The sequence below is a fragment of the Musa acuminata genome, chromosome BXJ1-8, assembly GCF_036884655.1.
Source record: "Musa acuminata AAA Group cultivar baxijiao chromosome BXJ1-8, Cavendish_Baxijiao_AAA, whole genome shotgun sequence".
NCBI lineage: Eukaryota > Viridiplantae > Streptophyta > Magnoliopsida > Zingiberales > Musaceae > Musa > Musa acuminata.
In genome coordinates this window covers 16,677,501-16,702,703 of record NC_088334.1, presented here as the reverse complement: position 1 = coordinate 16,702,703, position 25,203 = coordinate 16,677,501, and the positions used below count along the sequence as shown (strand labels likewise).

Sequence of the window (25,203 nt, the reverse complement as noted above, 5' to 3'; positions counted from 1 at the left end):
TACAATTGTACATAGATCTTGTTCTCAAAGAGATGGAGGCTATATGCTTATATAGGGCTCCAAACCCTAGCCCTAAGGGCTGCTTCCTAAGTGAGTTACCCCTTTTGCCCTCAACCCTAGTCGATCGGCCCAGTAAAAAGGGAGGGGGGGGGGGGGGGGGCGGCGGCTAAGAAGCCTAAATGTCTAAATATAAACCCCAGCCACTTTTCTTTATAGGATAGAGGCGGCTAGGTGGTGTTTATTACAATCTCACAGGGTTTTTATTAGCTGCTTCTTGGTTGAGTAGGACCCAACCCTGCTAGGGTCCTATCAATTAACAATTAACTGGTCAATAACCTCAATATGGAGGATAAAATTTGTGGCCTAAGTCTGACATCCTTCTGTTTCATGGATATTTTTTCTTTCTTGGAAGCCAGCAGGGACCTTAGCAATCGTCAACCAGAATGAGGAAGCTGACTGCACTTAAAGACCTTGATGCATAGGAGCTAAGGTTTCTAATTAGACAAAATTTCTTTATATTTCATCAAGGGATTCTTTTGGGGAAATTGGGACTCTTTGAATTGATTGTGAAGATTCATGAATCTGGCCTTTAAAAGATGGTTTGGATAAAATGAGCTTGCAACATGTGAATATTCTAATTAAACATTTCAGCTCTTTAATTGGTGAAAATTTGGAACTCAACTCTGTGAAGTTTGTGTCTTTTGAAAGCAGTATGTTAGGCATATTCTCATGCGAGAGGTTTCTTTCTTTTTTAGGTTGAAGATTGATTCAATTTTCTTGTGCATGTTGTTAATTATGTTCATTTGCTTTAGAAACGAGTTAAGATTTGGTGTTTGTTGCTATTGCTTTCCTTATGACTGCATTAAAAGGGAAGTATTCAAAGATTCTTCAAGAATTTGAATCTAAATTAGTTATAGCTACCATGCTGGTTAAGATAATCACATTACTGATAAAATCTTCAAAATACTGTAAGTTATTCTAACATAATCAATGATCAGGCCCCAGTCAGTGACCGAGAATATCGAGCCACTCTGCCTGAAACTGCTGAAATGATAGATTTGGCAGCAAAAATGATTGGTGAAGGTAGGGGAATGGAACTAATGCCAAGGGAAGCAAATCCAGATGCGCCGATAACTTCATACAGGTGGAAGTATCTTATTGATTTAGCTTTTTTTCAATACATGTATTTGTATTCTATTGATATCTAGTGATCATACATATCTGCATAATCATGTATGAGTACAATCTTGGTGTGATGCTAAGATTGTGTTTTTTGTGAATTATAGAATGCATAATCTTACAAGAATCGACTTAGGATACACGCAATATGGTCTTTATAATGACATGGATGCAAATTATTGAATATGATAGATGACATTGATATTTAAAATACAAGGTATCATATTATTTGAGGTAATATTGCTTATCATCAAGCTGAAAATATAGTAATCAAATTTTATGACAATGAGTTTCTTTGATTTGTGGATTTGGAAAATTGAGCCTTTTTTAAATGTGGATTAGGGATATCTCTTACAATGCTTAGATCAAGATCAATAAGTTGTACTTTTAAAAAACTAGCATCTAGGATACCTTCCTTATAGAAAGAAAACATTCTGTAGTAGGGGATAGTCTCATCATATTCATTGTTGACCATGAATGCAAGGGCCTATTAATTCCAACTTTTGGTGACGTAATCTGACTCGTGATCATGTGATGATGTTTACTGAAGTAAAAGGCTCAGACAAATTGGTTGTGCTTCAAAATAACTTTCATGAAATTAGCACTGAGGGTAATCTTTAGCTTCTTTTCTGTATCAAGTTTGATAATAACTGGAGCTGCTAACAATTGAGAAGATCTGATGGCTGTATCAGTGGTTCTAACATGGCGATTGCTGTAATTGGGATGTTTCTTCATCTAGATTGATTTTACCTTGATCTCAATCATTGCAGGTTCGTCTGTTGATGTACGCTTAACCTTTCTATTCTCTAGTCATCCAGCATAGGAGAAAGCTACAGATCATCTTGATCTTCATCTGAATCTTTGTTCTGCTTATCTTCCTGTGAAGTCTGTACTCTGTACTTACTTTTCTTCTCGTAATTTTCAGATTTGTCATCTTAAAATCCATGTGCTATTGCAATTGAAGTTTCTCTGAAGTTGCCTCCACTTTCTTTAAGTTTTCTTTAGATATTCTTCGATTTCGAAAGCTAGCTGAAAATAACTTTTTGCAATTTAAGATTTGCTGACTTGAACGATTGATTTGCATAATCTTCATAATGTTGCTTCTCTCTGTCATAGACTGCCATTCATAGTAATAATTATCCAGCTTGTCACAATGTTTCTTCAGATTCTTTTGATGCTTGTAACATCGTTTCTGATCTGCATTGGGCTGGCCATCATGGCAGCACATTTGTATCACATCATAGTGCCAACTCTAATGCCACTCATATAAAATGATATGTGGTGGTAATTAAGGAGGCAGAATAGAGGAGGAGAGATAAATTTCAAATGGTTTGAAGAGTTTCGAAGGAAATACAACATGCATTGAACTTTGTGGCCATACATCATGTATAATCTTTAGATCAAATTATGTCCCCTAGTAGAGCCAAAACGTACTATTGTGCGTATATGGAAACATGTAATAGCTACTTGATGTAGAAACTGAAATCACAATTTTTTGATAGTTATTATGTTTTGTTTGTAAAATTATTTTGGAAAAGATATCCTAGAACTATAATTAGCTGATGGAATCAATTCCAAATCTAATTTTAAGCTAAGATTTAACTTTTGAAGTGATCGTTGATCTATGAAGTGTCTTTGGGAAATACAAGTTCTCTGACAACTCAATGCCCTATGTTAATCATTTTTCTATTCAATGTTGTAATATCCTTCATTTAGAGCATCACATTTGTGATTAAAACTTAGTGCATTACAAGCAAAGATTTAAAATCCAGTATCAACACGTGCTGGTTCCCCATAAGATATTGGCATCCCGCAGTATACTAGCTGGTACAGATGGAATAATGAACAAAGAAATTTTGGGTGAAGGGAAAAGGGGACAAATCTCAAGGTCCTCTCTTCCTATTCTTCATATTCTTTCCTTGTCTTGTTTTTCTCAGCTAAGGTTACGTGGTGCATGGGGAGGAATCATGAGTCACTATCTCACAATTATAATAAACCTTTTGACTGATTTTTAGTAAAAAATGGTCCCAGTCTAATGAACTGCTGGTCTGCAAACTGGTCTGTGACAAGTTCTTGATTTGAACTGGAATACAACACCTGTACCAAATGATGTACCATGATATGAAACATAAAGCATTTTATGATAGTCATATAACTGGATCCTTAGTTTCTTTGCCTTCTTAATGTACCTAGTATTCTCTTTGGTTATCAAGTTATATATCTCCAAGTCTACTACTTGAATCAAATTTTAGTTAAGATACAGATTATGAACCAAAGCTTTGAATCCTAGTGTGCTAAATCGTCAGTAGGAGCAAAACACACATCTAAGTACTAGACATTCAGGTTTCTAGACATGGTCAATTTGAAAAGACTAAAGATATTTCAACTAATTATATATCTTCAACCAGTGATTTAAAAAGCGCTAGGCGCCAAAAGACGCCAAGGTCCAAAAACGTCCGAGGCGCTAGGCGCTCGCCCGAGCGAAGCGAGGCGCTAAAATATAAAAATATATAATATAATTAATAAATATAATTATTTAAAATTTTAAATAAAAATATGCTATTAAATTAAGAAAATCTATTAACAGTATTGAAAATTAATCATTTCAAATAAACTTAATATTAATAGTATACTGTATATTGAGCCTGCTGACTGAGAAACGAGGAAGCAGCAGCGAGTGGCGATAGCGGCAGCGACTAGCGGCGAGCAACGGTAGCGGCAGCGGGAAAGGGAGAGGGAGCGACGAGCAGCGGGAGGCACGAGCGGCGATAGAGGCAGCGTTTGCGAGCAGCGACAGCGGCAAGCGGCGACAGGAGCGACGAGCAACGAGAGGCACGAGCGACGACAGAGGCAGCGTTTGCGAGCAGCGACAGCGGCGAGCAGCAAGATCGGGATCGGGAGTGGCAGCGCTAGCGGGTTAGGGTTGGGTAAGGGTTATATCGGTTTAGTTGGTTCGATTGAACCAACTAACCAACCGAACCAGGACCGAACCAGACCTAAAATCCTGGTTCGGTTGCCTTGGTTTACCCAGGCGCTCGCCCGAAGCGCCCAGCGCCTGGGCTCGGGCGAGCGCCCAGTCGACGCCTGTTTGAAGCGCGTCGCCTGGGAGATTAGCGAGGCGCTCGGGCCTCGCCTCGCCTCGCCCGAGCGTCTAGGCGAGCGCCCGAGCGCTTTTTTCAATCACTGTCTTCAACTAAGTTTATAGTGCTATGAATCAAATTATGACTATAAGATTATTGCGCACTTAATGCTTTGAAAATTTATTTAACAAAAATTTGAGATCTAAAAATATGTTTAATAAATGAAGAACTTTCTAGTACTAACTTTTAAGAATAAGTGTGATATCTAAAACCAAGAACAGTCCTATCGTGTATAGGACCTGTACCAAGCAAGGGCCAAATTTGTATGTACATTGACATAGGGTACACTAATATGTATTGATGTTTTGAAATTAAAGAAAGAGAAGAGGAAGGCACCATGGAGGAGGAGAAAGGAGGAAGAAAAAAGTAGAGGAAGGAAGAATAGGAAACAGTGGACGATGAGGAAAGAGGAAGAGAAAGGAAGAAGGGGAGATAGTGTAGGAAGACGATCAAGAAGGAAGAAGACGAAGTGGTGAAGGAGGACAAGGAAGAAGGAAGAAGAGAAGGAGAAAAAAAGGGTGTTCCGAGGAGATCGACAGTACCAAACAATAGTGGTGGTAACATCGAATGACAACAGTAGTGTCGATTCCACACAACTTGCGAGAAGAGGGCTCGTGTTTACAAGTCCTAATTGGTCTTTTAGTTTTTTTTTTGGTTTTTGTATTGAGTTGGATCAAATTGTTTGAAACGAGGTGGTCCGTGTAAAAGTTTACAATTTCCGTCCGTACCGATGTACTGACCAATGGTCGGTATGGTACAAATTGAGATGTACCGATGGTATACCCAAAAAACCACAAAAATAATTCTACAAATACCTGAAAAATAGAAAAATATTAGATCAAGGTTTTTTAAGATGAAAATAAATATAAATTTAGTATAATTTTAGCGAAAATAATTTAAATTAGGAAAGAATAGTGACATATCTTTTTTAGGCTTTGAGGAGTAACTTTGTGGTACGTTCTGAATCGTCCTTTCGTTAATATTGAATTATCTACAAAGAAATGATTTGAATTGTTAGATGTGAGTGAGAATGAGTTTGAGAGAGTTGAATAAATTGAGAGAGTGATATTGAAATAGGGGAGATGAAAGGATTTAAAAACCCTAGCTTATGGTTCAAATGATTAATTTGACTATTTGAAATATCATAATCTCAGCTCTTGATTGGTAGCGGTCGAAATCCGACCGTTACTGACCGGTACAGGTCGGTACGATCATATTTTGATTGGTACAAGTCGGTAACAGTTAGATTTTGATTGTTACCACCTGATACAGATCTCGTATTACCCAATATGGTGTCAGGTTAGGGTACGCCCTAGTAGAGGGCGATCTACATACTAGTCTCCTGTCAGATTGATACGTATCGCTCGTACCGAGCGGTATGGGTTGGTACTGCAAACCATGGTCCATATACCGATCCATGTTTGTATCAGTACATATTGCTTGTTTCATATCGGTCTGAGCAAAACAAATTTCCTTATCTAAAACTATTCTAATTATAAAGGAGTTAACTTTGGGAAAGAGTGATTGAAAGTAAAAAAAATAGAAACAAATATCTTCCAAAATCAGTTTGATTTTATGCTTGGAAGGTCAATTCAAGCTATTTATTTATTAAGATAACAAATGAAAAAGTATAGAGATAGGAAGATGGACTTGCATATTGTTTTTATTTATTTTTTTTCGGAAAACATAACTATATATTACTTCAAAAGCCTTTTACAAGCTACTCCTGCTTATCTAAGCACAAAATGATCCTAACCTCTGGATACCAATCTGAAGTCCAAACACGGTCAGCATAGGACTTCTTGGTATGACCAGCTAGCCAATGGGCACATCTATTGCCCTCTCTACAAAAAAGAAGGGAGGGCAGCAAAAAGATCCCTAATGGGATTTGTCAAAAACCAATGAGGAGGCTCTTCCTCCTTCAAAACATTTACAGTCCATTCTGCATTAGTCGCTGTGAAGAGTTCTGTTACACCCAATTGAATGACAGCTTCAACACCTTTCTTGATGGCCATAAGTTCATGGGCCCAACAGCTACCTGCAGTAATTTGCCTCCAATAAGCTGAACCACAGCATCACTGGATCGAAGCACGAATCCTGCCCCTCCAAGTTCAGTTCCAGCCTCAAAAAGCACCATCAGCATTTTGTTTTGTCCCACCTTCATCCGGTCTTGTCCATTTGACTTGAATAGTGCATCTCTCCCTACTAACCCCTTAAGGCTGGTCTATTGAAAGGCTATCATAAAGATATGAAACAACTCTATATGCAATACTAGAATGATTGCACTTAGTTTTTCTGAATACTAATTCATTTCTGGCCATTCATATCATCCAAAGCCTATTGGCAATAAGAGTTCTCACATATGAGTTAGATGAAGAAGGGGAACGATCAGATCCCTCCCTAAGCCAACTACCCTCACCCCAAGAGGAAAAGTAAGAGAAATAGATGTGACAAAAAAATCCCACACTTTAAAGGAAAAAGGGCACTCAAAGAATATGTGTTGTTGGCTCTCAGGTATTTGAGCAGAAATAACAAGGGTGAGGTTCACAAATTCAGAATCTAGCCAACCTATTTGAAGTGTTAAGTCTGTGATGCAAAAGCTTCTAACAACACAAAATAATGCGAGGTAAGGCAGGAATACTCCATAGGGTTTTCCAAAGGATGGGTCTCCTTTTGGGTGGGGGGGGGGGAGGGGGGTGGTGGGGGTGGGAGGAGGAGAGAGTAAGAATCTATATGCTAGTTTAGTTGATGGTTGCCCTTCTAGGTCAGTGCTCCAAAACCAACGGTCATCATTAGGGGAGGAAGAAATGCTCATGTCAAGTATGCATTTTACAATGCCTGGATCAAACAATTCAGCCGGGGTAGAGTGTACCGGCTCTGTTCCTTCTACTTAATTTGCTTGATATTTGGTCATTGAAGCAATCAAAGGCCTCTTTTGGCATTCTTCGGGGGGAAATCATAGTACTCATTTCCTTAATATTAAAGAAGTGACAAATCTCAGCTTTCCTTTCTTTGGGGGTAACCTTGGGAAAGTGAATTTCAGATTTTTGAAAGTTAATTTTCTGATTGGTTAAGGCTGCTAGTGGAAAACCCTAGCAATGGCATGACAGGACTTTTTATTGGCCCTAAAGTATAAGAGAATGTCATCGGCATACATCAAGTGAGTCAACTTGAATTTGTGTTTGAAGTGAAAAGGGGTAAGGTTAGTAGAATTGACAGTTTAACAAGTGAGAAAGAAGTTGGGCAACTAAAATATATAGATAGGATTGAAGTAAGAGGATTAATCACCATTAATGCAGCTAGTGAAAGAGGGAGATGCGACACATTCTATAATCTAAGTAATAAATTGAGGAGGAAAATTTAGTCAAAACAAGAGGGTTCTTCCCCTTAGAGCCATAGAGGGAGTGGGCCAATTCTTTCTTGAGCAACCATAATGTTATCATGGATCTTACAACCTTTCATAAAAGTCGACTGCTTAAAGGAGATTAGTTTATCTAGGAAAGGTCTGATCCTATCGGAAAGGATTTTGGCAAGAATATGATAATTGATGTTGCAAAGGGAGATAGATCGAAAATCCCCCACCAGAGGGTTCTTGCATGTAGGAATGAAAATAAGGAAAGTATTTGTCCAATCCCGATGAAGAACTGCAGAGTTATGAAACTAAGGGACTGCATTAAAGAGTCTTTCACAATATCCTAATAGTATCTATAAAACTCAATGGTGAATCTGTCCAGCCCCAGACTCTTTCCCTACCAAGAGAGACAATAGAAAGCCAAATTTCCTCTTAAGAAAAAGGTTTGATCAGATTAGATGCCTCATGACTCTGAATCCCACTCAAAGTAGGCCATACATGAGTGGGGTGTAAGGAATTATCATCCAGCCAAAAATTGTGGTAGTACCTAGTAAACTCAAGCATGATAGTTTTAGGGTGGTCAACGATAGTGTCATTTACCTTAAGGTGATGGATGAAATTTTGCCTATAATGCCAAGTAATAAGATTGTTACGGTCTCCCTTATTTATCCCCCTAGTTTTAGCCTTACACCACCATTTGGTATTAATCTGTCTAGTGATAACTTGGAGACGGTTGTAAAGACAGATCATCTTGGTGCTTTCAGACTCAGAAAGTCCTGAGCTGGACTCTTTATTTTCAAGCACCAAAATATGCTCGTGAAGATTAGAGGAGATATCCTCCAACTTCCTAAGGCAGCTCAAATTTCAGTTAGAAAGAATAGGTCTAAAATTCTTAAGATTCATAGACATAGGCCCACAGGGAGATAAACAAATAGATCAATAGTTTCTAACTAGGCTGTGAACCTCCTGGTTTTTATTGATTTAATGGAGGCTTATTACGGTGGATTTTAGCAAAAATTGTATATCTACTAACTATATTGATATTATAAAAGTTGTGTGATAGTACAATCATTATGGAGTGTCCCTAATGAGTTTTCCATTAATATAGGACTACATCAAGATCTGCGTTAAGTCTTTGTCTTTTAACATTGGTAATAGATGAACTTATAGTCATATTCAGCATCAATCTCTTTAGTGCATTTTATATATGAATGATATTAGCTTAATTGATGAGAGTCTAAATAGGAATTAATTCTAAGTTTAAGTTATGGAGGTAAATTTTGGAAACTAAATGTTTTAAGTTAGATATGACTAATTCTGAATATATGAGATGTAATGTAGGCTTGAGGTATATTTAAGTTGAATAGTCTATAAGTTTCTATAAGTAAAAGTTTTAGGTACCTTGGATCAATCATTCAACAAAATGAATGGATAAATAAAGACATCATTCATAAAGACTAGATATTTAAAATGGAGAGGGACATCAAGAGTTTTGTGAAACCATCGGGTTCCTTTTAGATTTAATAGAAAATTCTAGAAGATCATTGTTAGACCATTATTAGACCTTTTATGGACTTTGAGTGTTAGGTAGTTAAGAAACATCATATATATAAAAACTTTATATCACTAAGAAATCTTTTTGGTAGATACATGGAGAATGTTGAGGTAGATATGTAGAGTTCAAGGGAAAGATAGGGAAAGAGATTATTTCATTTATGAATAATTATGTTTGGATATAATAGAGGATAAGATATAGAAGAATCATTTAAGATAGTATGGATATGTGCTAAGAAGACCTATAGATTGTTAGGATCTTTTTATTTTTTGAGCTTTGAATAATGTTTTATTGAGTTTGTCTAGTTTAGTAAGAGTTGAATAGGGGTTTATTTGATATTTATTTATTTATTAAGAGTCCAAGTTCTGATGGACTCAAGGGTGAAACTCTATAAATATGGATGTATCTGTTTCTTTTCATCTATCAATGAAATATTATTATAGTCCTTTGACAAACCCTAGGAGGCCGATCCCCTCAAAGTGATCAAGGAGACCGATCCTTCAAAGTGATCATCTCTTTTCTCCCTCTTCTTCTACGATAAAAACCTAGGGGTCTTATTATCTGGTATCATAGCAGAGATCCTCGGCGTTCTCGTTGTAATTTCTCACAACACTTCACCGCAACCATCATTATCATAAAAAAAAAAAGAAGCCGGCAGCCGCCCCATCCCACTCGAGCGAGAAAGGGCCTTCGCCACTGCTCCTAACCCTCGGCAATCTTGCTGCAGTTCCTCATCCCACCTTCTGCGTGGCGGCCCTTAGTCATGCCTTATCTCGCCGCAATCGCCGTCAATCGTGCCTCATCCCACCTTCAGTCGCAATCGTCCTTAGCTGCGCCTCCACCGGAGATGGCACTACTAGTGTCTCCTTCCAACAACGCGCCTCGTAGCCCTCAACAGCCATTGCAGCCTTAGCCCTTGGCCGTGCGATCCCCGTGGCTTCCCATTCGAGCCCTTCCTCGCTCTACATTTGCTGCTAACGAACCGCGTAATCACGGTGGCTTCCTAATTTGCCCCTTCTTCTTTCCTCCCCTTTTTCTTCCCTCCCTCCTTTGCTCTCACTACAGACATCGCCACACAAAGGCTATGGTTTTCGCAAGGACACTCGACGCTCCCACAACTTTCTTCTTCCCTACTAGCTAGCATACCACCCCTTGTCGCCCTTGGCCAGGATCGTAGCCGCACGATCACCTCCCAATGACTGTAGTGAGCCCTCGGTAGCGCTGCTACTAACCGCACCACCATCACTGCCTCCTAGCCCTCAGCAGCAGCGATCCCTCCACGTAGCGATCGCAGCGAGCATCATTGCCTCCTAGCCCTCTGCAGCAACGACCCTCCACGCAGCGATTGCTGCAAGCCCTTGGCGATGTTGCTCCCAACTGCGCCACCATCGCTACCTCCCAGCCTCTCGGCACCTAGGGCTTCATCGACATCCTCGCAGCAACCCTTCACTCCCACAACGCTACCACCGACTGGCGTCGTAGCAACAACACTAAATAGGGCAGTGCTGATGCCCTTGACCCGACACAAGAAACATGAGTTGGGGATTACAGATTTGCAATCCTATGCAATGGCTAGCCTTGGAAACTAGGATTGAGAACTGGCTGCTGGAAACCCTTAATGATTTCAAAAGGAGCCTATTTGAGAGCTTCAGCAAGTTTCAGCAATTTGAAAGTTCAAGTCTTACGTTGAACCGATCTAGAGATATAGGAAAAAGGAACCAAGAACAGGACACAAGCTATCCATGCATAAAGATGGAATTCCCAAGATGGGAAGATGGAGATCCTACTAGTTGGACCTCTAGGGTAGATAAATTTTTCCGTTTTCATAGAACTTCAGAAGAATCCAAGGTGAAAATAGCTTCAATCCAACTAGATAGAGATGCAATCCAATGGTATGATTGGTACGAAACCTGCTACGGGGTTCCCTCGTGGGAGAAATTCAAGAGAGGGCTTCTCATTCGCTTTGGACCATCTGAATATGAGAATGTTGATGGGCAGCTCGCTAAAATTTGTCAGATTTCTATAGTACTAGAATATCAGAGCAGATTTGAACCAAGATATGCAATTTCGAATAATACCGCCCGGTACGGGCGGTACGTACCGATCCGTCAGTTTACCGGTACACGGACCGCCCGTTATCGGACGGAATGAAATATATATATATATATTAATATATATAAATATTTTATAAAAGGTGACGTTGCGTCGCCTTATATATATATATATATATATAAACGAGGCGACGTTGCCCCACGTAGGAGAAAGGAAAAGGCGACGTCGCCTTTTATAAAAAATATTATATATATATATATATATAAACGAGGCGACGTTGCCCCGTGTGGGAGAAAGGAAAAGGCGACGTTGCCTTTTATAAAAATATTATTTATATACATATATATGTATATATATATATATATTGATTTGAACATCGTCGAATTATATATATATATATGTATATATATATATGTGTATATATATATCGAATGGTATACTGCTCGGTATATAGTTTCGTACCATGCCGAACGAATGTCGAAACTCTGGTACGGTACGAAATTGTATACCTTGATTTGAACGATTGTCAAATCAAGCCAAAGACTGATCTAAACGACAATTGGTGGGAACATTTATTGAAGGACTTCATCCAAATATCCGGTGTGAAGTCAAAGCTTACCAATCCCGCACTATAATAGTTGCAATCTCATTTGCACGTTTGCAAGAGGAAAAAATCAATGGGGAAAATCGTCGAAATAGAAGTGACAACAAACAGATGATCATCAAGCCACCCGCTCTATCTATTCCCAATTGAAGCCCTAATACTCGAAGACTAACCTGAGAAGAACTTAAGGAAAGATCAGCGAAGGGTTTGTTTTGGCACTATGATAAAAAGTGGAGTAGGGAACACTGATGTAAACAAGTGCAACTTTTGATAATTGAACCAATTGGGGAGGAACCAGAAGCTGACAATGTGGACTTCGATCATGAAGGTATGGATTCCGATGAAGATGTTAGACCTTTCATGCATACAGTGCATGCATTAGCCAGCTACTCTAACTCACAAATTATAAAAGTTGGAGGAACTTTGGAACATCAGTATGTATAGTTTTGATTGAAATTGGTAGCACTAACAATTTTATGGACAGTAAGGATGCTGACCGATTGGCCTACCATATTGAAGGCTGTGGCAAATTCGAAGTAAAGGTCGTTGATGGACGGATTTTAACTTGTGATAGTAAGTGTTCGAAGATAAAATTGATTATACAGGCTAAGAGTTGTTTGTGGATTTCTTTTTGCTATCCTTGGAAGATTTCGAAGTGGTGCTTGGAATTGAATGACTATCAACCCTGGGTGATGTTTCTTGGAATTTTTCTTAACTAATCATGAAGTTTTTTATTAATGGAAAACAGGCGATCTTAAAGGGAAGATGTGGAAGTAAGGTCACAACTACCACTAACTATTAGATGAGGAGGGTTCTTCAGAAGACTACAATGACTACTGTTAGTGTAAACACCTTTTTTTCTTAGCCGTGACCCGGGAGGTCGTCTCGGCTCGTTCGGGGGTCCGAATGGCGGGGATCTCCCTGGGGCGATGCTCGTCTCCACCGGGGTGGTCGGGTGCGGCCTCGGACTCGGGGCGATGCAGCGACTTCCTCCGGGTGGGGACTCCTTGCCTGCGTGTCCCGAACGGGAGACCTCGGCTTGATACCTGCACAAAGGTCGGGTCGGTTCGACCCGACCCCTCCGACGATCAAGTTAGAGAGATGAAGTGGCGGTTGTTCTGGGCGTCCAGTCTGCCCTCTTCCCTCTGGCTCGAGGATGTTTATAGGGGAACTCGGCATTATCGGGCGCGCCATCCCGTCGGTCGGGGCCGTATCTCTGATGGCGTCCGACATCGCCGAGGATGTTGCGTATGGGATCGGGGAATCGCAGGGCATGGGCGAGCTTCAACCGCTACCTACTTCTATCTCGTCCTACTGTGCTGGGTTGACTGAGGGGCTGTGGGCTCAGTGAGGCTGACTTCCGGACGCAGACCGTTGCCCTCGTTGCTCTCCCTGGGGCGCCGTGCCTGTCCACGTGCGGGGGGCGTTGCCGGGAGTGGGGTTTACCATTTTTTGCCATATCATATCCCCCCCCCCAAAGGAAGCCATGGCTCGGCACCGGACGGTGGGGATTCGAGGCGTGGCTTTGATCGGTAAGCGGCGGTGTTCTTCGTGGTTCACGATTGAGGCACAGGTCCGGGGCAAGTAGGCCACGCTGCGTAGGTGCTTAGTGCGGCATGAGGTCGGGGAATGTGTCTCGGGCGTGCTGGCCGCGCCGAGGATGTGGTCTCGGGAGCATGCGGCCGAAGGGCACGTCTCGGGAACATATGGCCGAGGAGCACGTCTCGGGCGGGCTGGCCGCACCGAGGATGTGGTCTCGGGAGCATGCGGCCGAGGAGCACGTCTCGGGCGGGCTGGCCGCGCCGAGGAGGTCTCGGGAACATGCGGCCGAGGGGCACGTCTCGGGCGGGCTGGCCGCACCGAGGATGTGGTCTCGGGAGCATGCGGCCGAGGAGCACGTCTCGGGCGGGCTGGCCGCGCCGAGGAGGTGGTCTCGGGAACATGTGGGCGAGGAGCACATCTCGGGCGGGCTGGCCGCGCCGAGGAGGTGGTCTCGGGGACATGCGGCCGAGGAGCACGTCTCGGGCGGGCTGGCCGCGCCGAGGAAGTGGTCTCGGGGACATGCGGCCGAGGAGCACGTCTCGGGCGGGCTGGCCGCGCCGAAGAGGTGGTCTCGGGAGCATGCGGCCGAGGAGCACGTCTCGGGCGGGCTGGCCGCGCCGAGGAGGTGGTCTCGGGAACATGTGGGCGAGGAGCACGTCTCGGGCGGGCTGGCTACGCCGAGGAGGTGGTCTCGGGGACATGCGGCCGAGGAGCACGTCTCGGGCGGGCTGGCCGCGCCGAGGAAGTGGTCTCGGGGACATGCGGCCGAGGAGCACGTCTCGGGCGGGCTGGCCGCGCCGAGGAGGTGGTCTCGGGAGCATGCGGCCGAGGAGCACGTCTCGGGCGGGCTGGCCGCGCCGAGGAGGTGGTCTCGGGAACATGTGGGCGAGGAGCACGTCTCGGGCGGGCTGGCCGCGCCGAGGAAGTGGTCTCGGGGACATGCGGCCGAGGAGCACGTCTCGGGCGGGCTGGCCGCGCCGAGGAGGTGGTCTCGGGGACATGCGGCCGAGGAGCACGTCTCGGGCGGGCTGGCCGCGCCGAGGAAGTGGTCTCGGGGACATGCGGCCGAGGAGCACGTCTCGGGCGGGCTGGCCGCGCCGAGGAGGTGGTCTCGGGAGCATGCGGCCGAGGAGCACGTCTCGGGCGGGCTGGCCGCGCCGAGGAGGTGGTCTCGGGAACATGCGGCCGAGGAGCACGTCTCGGGCGGGCTGGCCGCGCCGAGGAGGTGGTCTCGGGGACATGCGGCCGAGGAGCACGTCTCGGGCGGGCTGGCCGCGCCGAGGATGTGGTCTCGGGCGCATGCGGCCGAGGAGCACGTCTCGGGCGGGCTGGCCGCGCCGTGGAAGTGGTCTCGGGGACACGCGGGAAGATCGTCGTTCTTATCAGACGTCGAGGGGTCGCAGTGGCCGTTCTCCGTGCTGTTCCCCGCAGCGACCTTGGGTCCGCATTTATGATGGGGTGTTCGTTGGCCTTCCCTGGTGCGACGAGCGAGTGTGCGGATGAGCTGTTGGCCGCTATGGGGAGACGAAGGGACGTCTCTCCTGGCGGGGCTTTTCCTATATAAACGACGCACTCGGCCCGTTTCACGATTCTGGTCGCTGAGTCTTGGACCTCGTCGCCCTTTCTGTCATCACATCCTCTCCTTTCCTACGCCGTCACTCCCCAGTTGCTCTTGTTCGTCCTAAAGCCGGTAAGGATGCCCCTCTCGCCTGTCTCTTCACCTCCGTCCCCTGATAGAGTCCGGGAGCGCACGCCTCCGCCCTCCCCGGACGAGGAGGCGGCGCGAGCCCTTGAGGCTCTAATGTGGCCGCACGACCTCGACTCGGCGGTGAGCGGGTCGTTGCTGGAGAAGCTCCGGGAGCGTTATCACATCCCGGAGGAGTTTGTTCTGGTCGCACCTGACCCGGGGCAGCGGTCGTACGACCCGGTGCCTCGAGGTTTCGCGCTGACCCAAGATGCCCTAGAGGCTGGGTTGCGCCTTCCCCTTCACCCCATCATCGTCTCCTGCCTATCTCTATGGCGGATTTCGCCTTCCCAGGTGGCGCCTAACTCATGGCGGTACCTGGTAGCGTTCTTGGGGGAATGTTACTATGCTAACATCACCCCTACCCGAAACCTCTTTCTCTCTTGTTTTCGCCTTCTCAAGGGGCCGGGGGGCTATTTCGTGTCAGCCCGGGCTGGCTTTCGCGTCGGGGGAGCCCCTTCGAATAACAAAGGGTGGAAAGGGCGGTTTTTTTACGTTAGCTGGCCGAGGGATTGGGGCTTCGGAGTTCGGTGGGCGGTGAGGGTGATAGATAACACAGTCCCGGACTTGAACGACGAGGAGCGTCGGGACTTGCTTCGGGCAATCCTTCCCGGTTCTCAGGCCATTCGAGCTATGACCGAGGAGTGGCTAGCCGAGGCGGGTCTTAGCCCGGCTTTCGGGGGTATGTTTGTAGAGGGTGTTCTCTATGCCTTGTTTGTTTCCACAGTTTGTGATGGTTTGCTTGTCTCCTTTGTAGGAATGAAGCTCCTGTCCCTCCGTGGTGGTCGCTCCTCGTCGGCTTCTTCCCCGCGCCAGTCCGCTGCTTCCTCTCCGCGTTCCTCAGCCGACCCGTTGCCCGGTTCGGCGGGTGCCCCATTAGAGATCCCAGAGGGACGTCCGTCAAAGAAGGCAAAGACGACGGGTCCCGGGAAAGCCAAGGCGGGGACCACTCCTTCAACAATTGTGGGCGCCAAGCGGACCACTCGGGACGAGGGGCCTTCCCGAGTTGAAGGGCCTAGCCAGGGGACGGCCGGGAAGGGGTCGAGCCTGCCCACGGTGGATGATCTGTGCGGGCTACGCACGGGGGCCGACGAGCCCCTATGGTCAGCGGTGATGGGCGAGCTTCCGCCGGGGGAGGCTTCCGACCCGCTGGTTGCCCGATGGAAGGGGCTGTCCCGAGGGGACAAGGTATGGGCCGGGGGAGATCCCTCGGCTGCCTTTCTTCGAGGCGTGCTCCACCCCGACCTGGCTCGGGACCTATACACCCTGCCTTCGGAGACCATGCTTAACAAGGCGGGGAGGTTTCTAACACTGGTAAGCGTTTTGCTAACTCCGGGCATCCCCGCGACTGCGCGCTGACCCTTATTTTCCTGTGGCAGGGCCTCCACTATTCGACGGCGCTAATGGACCGAGTGCGCGACGCTGGCCAGGCAATCTGGGACCTCAGCGAGCGCAACTCCGAGTTGTGCCGCCAGCTAGAGGAGGTTCGGGCTGGGTCGGGCCCCGAGGCGGTAGCGGCCGCGGAAAAACGCGCGACCGATTCCGAGGAAGAGGTGGCGCGCCTAAGAGCAGAGCTCGAGCAGTCGGGCGATTCAGTCAAGGAGCTCCAGGAGTTCCTCCGTTTGGATCGGGCCGAGCTCCGCCTGTTGAAGTCGGAGGCGCTTGGTCTCACCAAGAGGGCGGAGAAGGCCGAGGCCGAAGCCCGCGCTGCCTCTGATGCGCTGGCCGAGGAGGTTCGCCTCCGTCCGTCGAAGGACAAGGAGGCGATTGAAGCCTACAAGAGGTCCGAGAACTTCGAGCTCGGGCTGACCCGAATGGGACGAGTATCCTACGAGTATGGATACAGAATCGCCTTGGGTCGCTTCTGCTCATGTCCTCCTGGTTCCGAGGTGGAAAAGGACCCGTTCGCCTCTCACCCCGTGGATCTGGAGGTGGACATGCCGGAGGACGTGCCATTCGACGATCGCCCGAAGACTCCAGGAGAGTAGTGAGGGTCGTTTTTGTATGTCGGGGTCGAGGGTGCGAGGGGTTTCTGTATGGGTTTTGGCTTCTGTATCCCCTCCTTTTTAATAAAATGATCTTCTTTTTCGTTTTGTGTGTTTGCGTAGTGCCTACATCTTCAGACGAAGTATTTCCTAAGGTTCTGTATGTTCCAAGTCCGGGGCACGGGGTCGCCATCCATTGTTGCGAGTCGGAACGTCCCCGGTCGGGATACTCCGATGACCCGATAGGGTCCTTCCCACTTCGGGGTCAGCTTCCCCCTTGCTTGGGTTGGGCGGCTGACCTCGATTTTGCGCAGGACCAGGTCCTCTAATTTTATTGATCGGGGTCATACTCTCCGGTTGTAGACCCTCGCTACGGCTCTTTTGTAAGAAAGAGCTTTCTAGTGTGCGTTGGCCCGTCTTTCCTCGAGTAGGTCCAGGTTGGATCGGAGCCCTTCTCCCGAGGCCTTTTCGCTGTAGTCTGCCGTCCGCGGAGTCGGGATGGCTACTTCGGATGGCAATACGGCCTCGGTCCCGAACGTGAGGCTGTAGGGAGACTCCCCGGTCGGGGTCTTGGGGGTAGTGCGCATCGCCCATAGGACGCTCGGGAGCTCGTCGATCCAAGCCGATCGGGCAGCGGATACCCTTCTCTTGAGGCCGTCGACGATGGACCGGTTGGTTACCTCAGCTAGCCCATTCGCCTGGGGGTAAGCCACCGAGCTGAACCTCAGCTGAATTTTGTGCTTGGCGCAAAACTCTTGGAATCTCCTGTCGGCGAATTGAGGTCCATTGTCGGTGACGATGGACTGGGGCAGGCCGAACCGAGTTATGAGGTTTCTCCACACGAACCTTTCCACTTGTGACTCCGTAATGGTCGCTAGAGGCTCGGCTTCGACCCACCTGGTAAAGTAGTCCACTCCCACGATGATGTACTTCCGCTGGCCGGAGGCGGGTGGGAGAGGCCCGAGTATGTCCAGTCCCCATTGCGCGAATGGCCAGGCACAGTCGACAGGGGTGAACAGGACCGCCGGCCGTCGGGCGGTGCGGGCGTGCTCCTGGCACGAGCTGCACCGCCGCACGAAAGCTTTCGCGTCCTGGCGCATGGTCGGCCAGTAGTACCCCTGTCGGAGTATCTTGTGCGCCAGGGCTCGTTCGCCTATGTGTTCCCCGCAGGCCCCTTCATGCATGTCGGACAGAATGGTCTGAGCTTCGTTCGGCTCTAGGCAGCGTAACAAGGGGCGCGAGAAGGACCGCTTGTACAGCCGTCCTTCCTCTTCGATGTACCATGCCTGCGTCCGACGCAAGCGTCGAGCCGTGGTTTCATTGTCGGGTAGGGCCCCATCCCTCTTGAAGCGTAGCATCTCCTGTACCCAAGTGGCCGGCGCGCCGCCCGTGACCGTGGCGACGACCTCTATGGCTCGGTGGGGGAGCACTTCGGTCTCGGGTTGAGCCCAGGGGGCCGAGCCGGACGCCCATTTTGCCAGGGTGTCGGCTCGCTGGTTCTCGCTCCTGGGAACATTCGACAATTCAAAATGGGCAAACTTGGTGGCAAGGCTTTTTACCTGTGCCAGATATTTCGCCATAGTCGGGTCCCGGGCTTCGTATCCGCCGTCGAGCTGCCTAGCCACCAGCTGTGAGTCGGTGATGATGCGTATGTCGGTCACCCGCATTTCCAGTGCCAACTGGAGCCCCACCAGGAGAGCCTCGTATTCTGCCTCGTTGTTGGTGGCCCTGAACCCGAAGCGGAAGGAGCGCTCGATCGAGCGGCCGTCAAGTGTCACCAGCACCAGCCCTGCACCGGCGCCTTTTGCGTTGGCCGACCCGTCTACGTGGAGGGTCCACGTCTCACGCGGTGGCTCGATTCCTCGCCTGTGCTCGGGGTCAGCTCTGCAATGAAGTCTGCCATAGCCTGGGCTTTGATGGCAGTCCGTGGTATATACTGTATGTCATGCTCGCCGAGCTCCACTGCCCATTTGAGGAGACGCCCTGCAACGTCGAATTTAGACAGAACAAGCCGGAGCGGCTGGTCAGTTATTACCTCCATCGGGTGGGCCTGGAAATAAGGGCGGAGCTTTCGCGCCGACAGAACGAGCGCCAGCGCCAGCTTTTCGATTGGCGGGTAGCGTTCTTCTGGCCCGCTCAGCATGTGGCTGACATAGTAGACCGACAGTTGGTCGCCGGAGTTTTCTTTGACCAGAACCGAACTGACCGCGTGCTGGGAGGCGGCGAGGTAGAGACTCAATTTCTCCCCAGGGGAGACTGAAGCGAGTCGGGGGAGGTTGGCCAGGTGTTGCTTCATCCGCTCGAAGGCCCTCTCGCATTCCGTCGTCCATCGGAAGTTCTTCGGATCCTTCAGGGCCTGGAAGAAGGGGAGGCAGCGATCTCCCGATCGGGAAAGAAAACGTGATAACGCGACTAGCCTCCCGTTAAGGCGCTGCAGGTCTCTGATCGTCCGAGGAGGCTGCATGTCAATGATGGCCTGTATCTTTTCCAGGTTGGCGTCAATCCCTCTCTCATGTATGATGAATCCGAGGAATTTTCCCGAGGTCACGCCGAAGGCGCACTTGGCGGGGTTGAGGCGCAGGCCGAACCTTCGCAGGGTGTCGAATGTTTCAGCTAGGTCGGAAGGATGGGCCTCCGTCGTTCGGCTCTTTACGATCATGTCGTCGACATATATCTCCATGTTTCGTCCAATCTGGTGGGCGAATATCCTGTTCACCGTCCTCTGGTAGGTCGCCCCGGCATTTTTCAACCCGAACGGCATGACTTTGTAAAAATATATCCCTTGCTTGGTGAGGAAGGCTGTGTGTTCTTGGTCTTCGGGTGCCATCCTGATCTGGTTGTACCCGGAGAATGCGTCCATAAACGAAAGACGGGCGTGGCCGGCCGTGGCGTCAACTAGCTGGTCGATCTTCGGTAGGGGGTAGCAATCTTTTGGGCAAGCATTATTGAGACTGGTGTAGTCAATGCACATCCGCCAGCTTCCATTAGGCTTTTTGACAAGGACTACATTGGAGAGCCACTGTGGGTACCTCGCCTCTTCTATGAAACCGGCCGCCAGAAGTCGGTTTACCTCTTCTCGGATGGCCAGTTGCCGATCCGGGGCCTGCCGCCTGGGTCTCTATTTTACCGGGCGGGCGTCGGATGAGATGTTCAAGTGGTGCAGCGCGACTTCCGGGTGGACTCCGACTAGGTCAGTCGGCGTCCAAGCGAAGATGTCGGCGTTGGCTCGCAGAAGGCCAACGAGCTGCTGTTGCTCTTGTTCGGGCAGTCCCGACCCAACTTTGACTGTTTGGTCGGGCCTTCCTTCGATCAGTGGCAAGTCAATGGTGGATTCCTTCGGCTCGGGGCGGGGGGTCGGTTTTTTTCCCTCCCGGGGGTCTTCCAGCGGGGATTGGATCCTCGCTCTCTTGTTTAGCGACAGCGGTCAAGTAGCAGCGCCTGGACTCCCAGGAGTTCCCCGCCACTTCCCCGACCCCATCGTGGGTCGGGAACTTGATGGTTTGGTAGTAAGTTGAGATGACGGCTCGGGTCTTGTTGAGGGTTGGTCGTCCGAGGATGGCGTTGTATGCCGTGGGGAGGTCGACCACCAGAAAGGAGGTCATCACTGTTTTTGCCTTCGGGAAGACTCCCAAAGTTAGGGGCAGGGTGATGACCCCTAGTGACGAGATTGAGGCGCCGGTGAACCCCGTGAGTGTTGAGCATACCGGCTTCATGTTCTCCTTTACCAGACCGAGCTTTTGGAAGGCGTCCCAGTAAAGTATATCGGCCGAGCTTCCAGTGTCGATCATGATCCTTCTCACTTGCGCGTTGGCGATTCTGGCTGATATTACCAACGCGTCATCATGTTCGGCTGGTTCAGGTCCCCCGGTCGGGAAGGTGACTTCGGGGCCTTTTTCATGTTTGGTGGCTTCAACCCGGGAGGCCCTGGCGTATGCCCTTCCGCCCGCCATGGAACTCCCTTCGGACGCTGGTCCGCCGGTTATGACATCTATGTGCCGCTCGATGGGGCCTTCCGGGCGTGGCGAGAGCTCCTTATCTGGTCGGAGGTATGAGCCGAGGTGCCCTCGGCGGATGAGCTCCTCAATTTGCCTTTTTAATTCTCGACACTCCTCGGTGTCGTGACCGGGCTGTCGGTGGAAACGGCAGTATTTAGAGCGGTCCGCGAGTTCGCGCGGGCTCCTCATCGGGTAGGGGTCTTTGAGAAGGCCTTTCTCCTTAATGTGGAGAAATATTTCGGTCCGAGAGGAGTTCAGGCCCGGGGGAGGGGACCTAGGTGCCGCATCGTTGAGGCCGCCGGCCCTACGCCGGGAGGTAGCGGGCTGTTGTTGTTGGGACTGCTCTGGCTTGACCCTCTTGCGCTCGTCGCGCCTCCCGACCATCCATGCCTCAGCAGCGATGTACTGGTTCGCATGCTGCAACATTTCGGGAACCGAAGTGGGGGGTCGCTCCACCAGAGACCAAAAGAATCGGGTAGGGCGCAGGCCCATCATGAATGCCTGCATCATCAAAGAAGGGTGAGCGTCAGACAGCCCGCGGATTTGTGTGGTGAAGCGGTTCACAAAGTGAGGGAGGGGCTCATCCTCCCTCTGGTTGAGCCCGAGGAGCATCGCCACCGACGGCTTCGGTTTGGCATGAGCCAGGAAGTTAAGCTCAAAGTCCCTGGCCAATTGGTCGAAAGAGGCGATGGTCGCGGTCTTCAGATTGCTGTACCACGCTCGGGCTGGGCCCCGTAGGGTTGTCGGGAACGCCCTGCACATCAGGGCATCGGATGTCCCGTATAGCGCCATTTGGGCGCGGAAAGCAGCTACGTGGTCCGCCGGATCGGTGGCATCGTCATAGGCATCCAATGACGGGAGCCGAAAATGCGGCGGGATTGCTTGCTCTTGAATCTCGGGGGTGAAGGGGGACCCCTGGTGTCGCTCGGCCCCCGGGTCTCCCCTGGTCCGGCGAACCTCACGCTGCACCTCGTCCAGCCGGCGGCCTACGAGGCGTAGCTGGGCCCACAGGCCCTCCGCCGAGTCTGAAAGTGGGGCCACGGGCGTCGGGTGCGCCGCTGGTTCCTCCGCTCCTCGGCTCCCGGGTTGGGTCGATTGGTCCGGAGGCGAAGCGGGAGACTCGGGGAGCGGTGCGGGGTTTTGAGCGGCGGGCCGTTGCCGTGGTGGAGGTAGGGTTGAGTGTGAAGACGTCGGGGGAGAGACCAGCGGGATGATGGTCTGCATCACTCCCGTAAGAGCCCGGACCTGGTGCGTGAGGTCGTAGAAGGCTTCGGGTGGCACGGGTGACGGGCCACCGGGATTGGCGATGGGTGGCGATAGACCCGGATCGTTGAACAATCGCCAATAGCGCTCCGAGATCGCAGCGGGGCGCTCGTCCCGAACCCCCTCCTGTTGGGGATGTTCTTCCGTTGCGTCGGTCGTGTGCGACCGGACGACTGGGGGTTCGTCGGAGTGAGCCTGTTGATCGCTTGACATTCGGACCGGCCCTCCTTATAGCGCCATTATGTTAGTGTAAACACCTTTTTTTCTTAGCCGTGACCCGGGAGGTCGTCTCGGCTCGTTCGGGGGTCCGAATGGCGGGGATCTCCCTGGGGCGATGCTCGTCTCCACCGGGGTGGTCGGGTGCGGCCTCGGACTCGGGGCGATGCAGCGACTTCCTCCGGGTGGGGACTCCTTGCCTGCGTGTCCCGAACGGGAGACCTCGGCTTGATACCTGCACAAAGGTCGGGTCGGTTCGACCCGACCCCTCCGACGATCAAGTTAGAGAGATGAAGTGGCGGTTGTTCTGGGCGTCCAGTCTGCCCTCTTCCCTCTGGCTCGAGGACGTTTATAGGGGAACTCGGCATTATCGGGCGCGCCATCCCGTCGGTCGGGGCCGTATCTCTGATGGCGTCCGACATCGCCGAGGATGTTGCGTATGGGATCGGGGAATCGCAGGGCATGGGCGAGCTTCAACCGCTACCTACTTCTGTCTCGTCCTACTGTGTTGGGTTGACTGAGGGGCTGTGGGCTCAGTGAGGCTGACGTCCGGACGCAGACCGTTGCCCTCGTTGCTCTCCCTGGGGCGCCGCGCCTGTCCACGTGCGGGGGGCGTTGCCGGGAGTGGGGTTTACCATTTTTTGCCATATCAACTACTACACTAAAAGGCCAACCTATTGCTTACATTATCAAGAAGTGGAGACCATACTTTCTTGATCAATGAGTTGTGATGCGCCGTAGATATCTTGTGACTCAAGTATTGAAAGAGAAGCTCCCAGAGTTTGATGTTGCTTAGCCTTGAGAACAAGACTGATTTGAAAGGGGAGGAATTGTTCGGATCTCTTTATTTTCTAAGCTTTGAATAATATTTTATTGAGTTTGTCTAGTTCAATATGAGTCGGATAAGGGTTTATTTGATATTTATTTATTTATTAAGAGTCCAAGTCCTGATAAACTCAAGAGTGGAACTCTATAAATATGGATATATTTGTTTCTTTTCACCTATCAATGAAATATTATACTACTCTTTTGACAAACCCTAGGAGGCCGATCTCCTCAACATGATTAAGGAGGTCGATTCTCTCGAAATGATCATCCCTTTTCTCCCTCTTCTTTTATGATAAAACCTTAGGGGTCTTATCATAGATGTAGTTAAAAGATATAAAATAATTAATATTAGTGATATGAGGAGAGATAGAGCGAGTTGTGAAAAAAATTTATTATAAACTATAAATAAAGATTTATATATTTTAATTTAACTAAGAATATGATTTTTCATAGAGCTCCCAGGTGATAAAACATCCATGTAGCTGATCTTATGGTCTTGTTGTTTGTTATTGTTATTATTATATGGTTTTACATATGCATCATGATACTCTTGCTGACTTAATAGAATATTGTAAAGGTACCACTCCCTTTGTGCTTACATGGGAGATGATGACATGTTCAGCTCAGATCTCAGTGATGACCAGTTGAGGTTGAGACTTGGTCACATGTCAAGTACACCGTGCCAGGTTTGTTTTCTTTCTCCTTTTACCATTTATTTAATGGTAAAGATAGACAATGCCTATCGGTCCAATTTCACCTTGCCTTGTTCGGTAGTTTCTAGTTTGTTTGGGTTCTGTATTCCACTGAAGTTTAATTGCCAACTATGTATGTGATAACAATCAGTACTTTGACTCATTTGATGTATTGAATTTTGTCATTTACCGAAGAGGAAAAAAGTGTGCTTTAGCTTTTAAATAATGATTTCAATCTGTAACTTGAACTTTGATCTAGTTTATCAATAGATATGAAGAAAGCATACATCTGAAAACCAATCTCACCAAGACTACTAAACTAGGGAAACATAATTTGGATCTCTACTAATACTATAAGAAGAAAACATATGAAATTATTTTTTTAATTTTTTCTGATATTTTATCAAATTAAATTTGGATCTCTACTAATTTTTTTAAAGGAAAAGGCAGATGAATGCCAGCTTATTTCAGAAGAAAAAAGAGAAAAGAAAAGATTTGAAGGAGAGGATGAAAGCCTATGTAGAAATAAAAGGTCTTGGCAGTAGGTCTCAAAACGAAAGCCACCAAGATAATATACTCATGTTCCCAGTCATCTGTTCCATTATGTCAATCAATATATGGACTGGCAGATTACACTAAGACTCCCATCCTGAATAGTTATTGATTTTCCTACAATGTAAACTTTTTGTCTATTTGCACCACCCACTAAAAAGTGATGTTGGAACATGCATTTAATAGAATAGAGATTCTACTGAGTAAGCTTGGTAAAAGATCATAAAAACAAGATCTGGCCAACAAATTCAACAGAGCATCCACCAACACAATAAGATCATCCCCCACCTTTGTGAAAAAGAATCCTTTTAGAATATCATATAATCTCCTAACTATTCCCCTGAGGAAGATAAATCATCCAGCAATTTCCTTTTGTTGCCCTCATTTCAGACTAAAAAATTTTGTTATTTTCTAGTTAACTGGTGTAGTATAATTGGCCTTATTACACTATTTTTGTTTGTAGATTACTTCTTTTAATCTAAGGCAGATTTAATAGTACACAAT

The 25,203-nt window shown here is 48.2% G+C and overlaps 1 protein-coding gene across 3 annotated transcripts in view; it reads left to right on the top strand.

Moving 5' to 3' along the window:
- Positions 1-25,203, top strand: part of LOC135587640 (UPF0613 protein PB24D3.06c-like) — a 51,316-nt gene that overhangs the window by 24,983 nt on the left and 1,130 nt on the right. For 2 of the 3 annotated variants that reach the window (XM_065079267.1, XM_065079268.1), the window contains 2 exons: positions 999-1,144; positions 24,033-24,141. In XM_065079267.1, the coding sequence (XP_064935339.1) occupies positions 999-1,144; positions 24,033-24,141 (255 nt within the window). Of the gene's footprint in view, positions 1-998; positions 1,145-14,602; positions 16,483-16,547; positions 24,142-25,203 lie in introns of those variants that run through there. The other variant, XR_010475937.1, reaches the window with a different exon arrangement.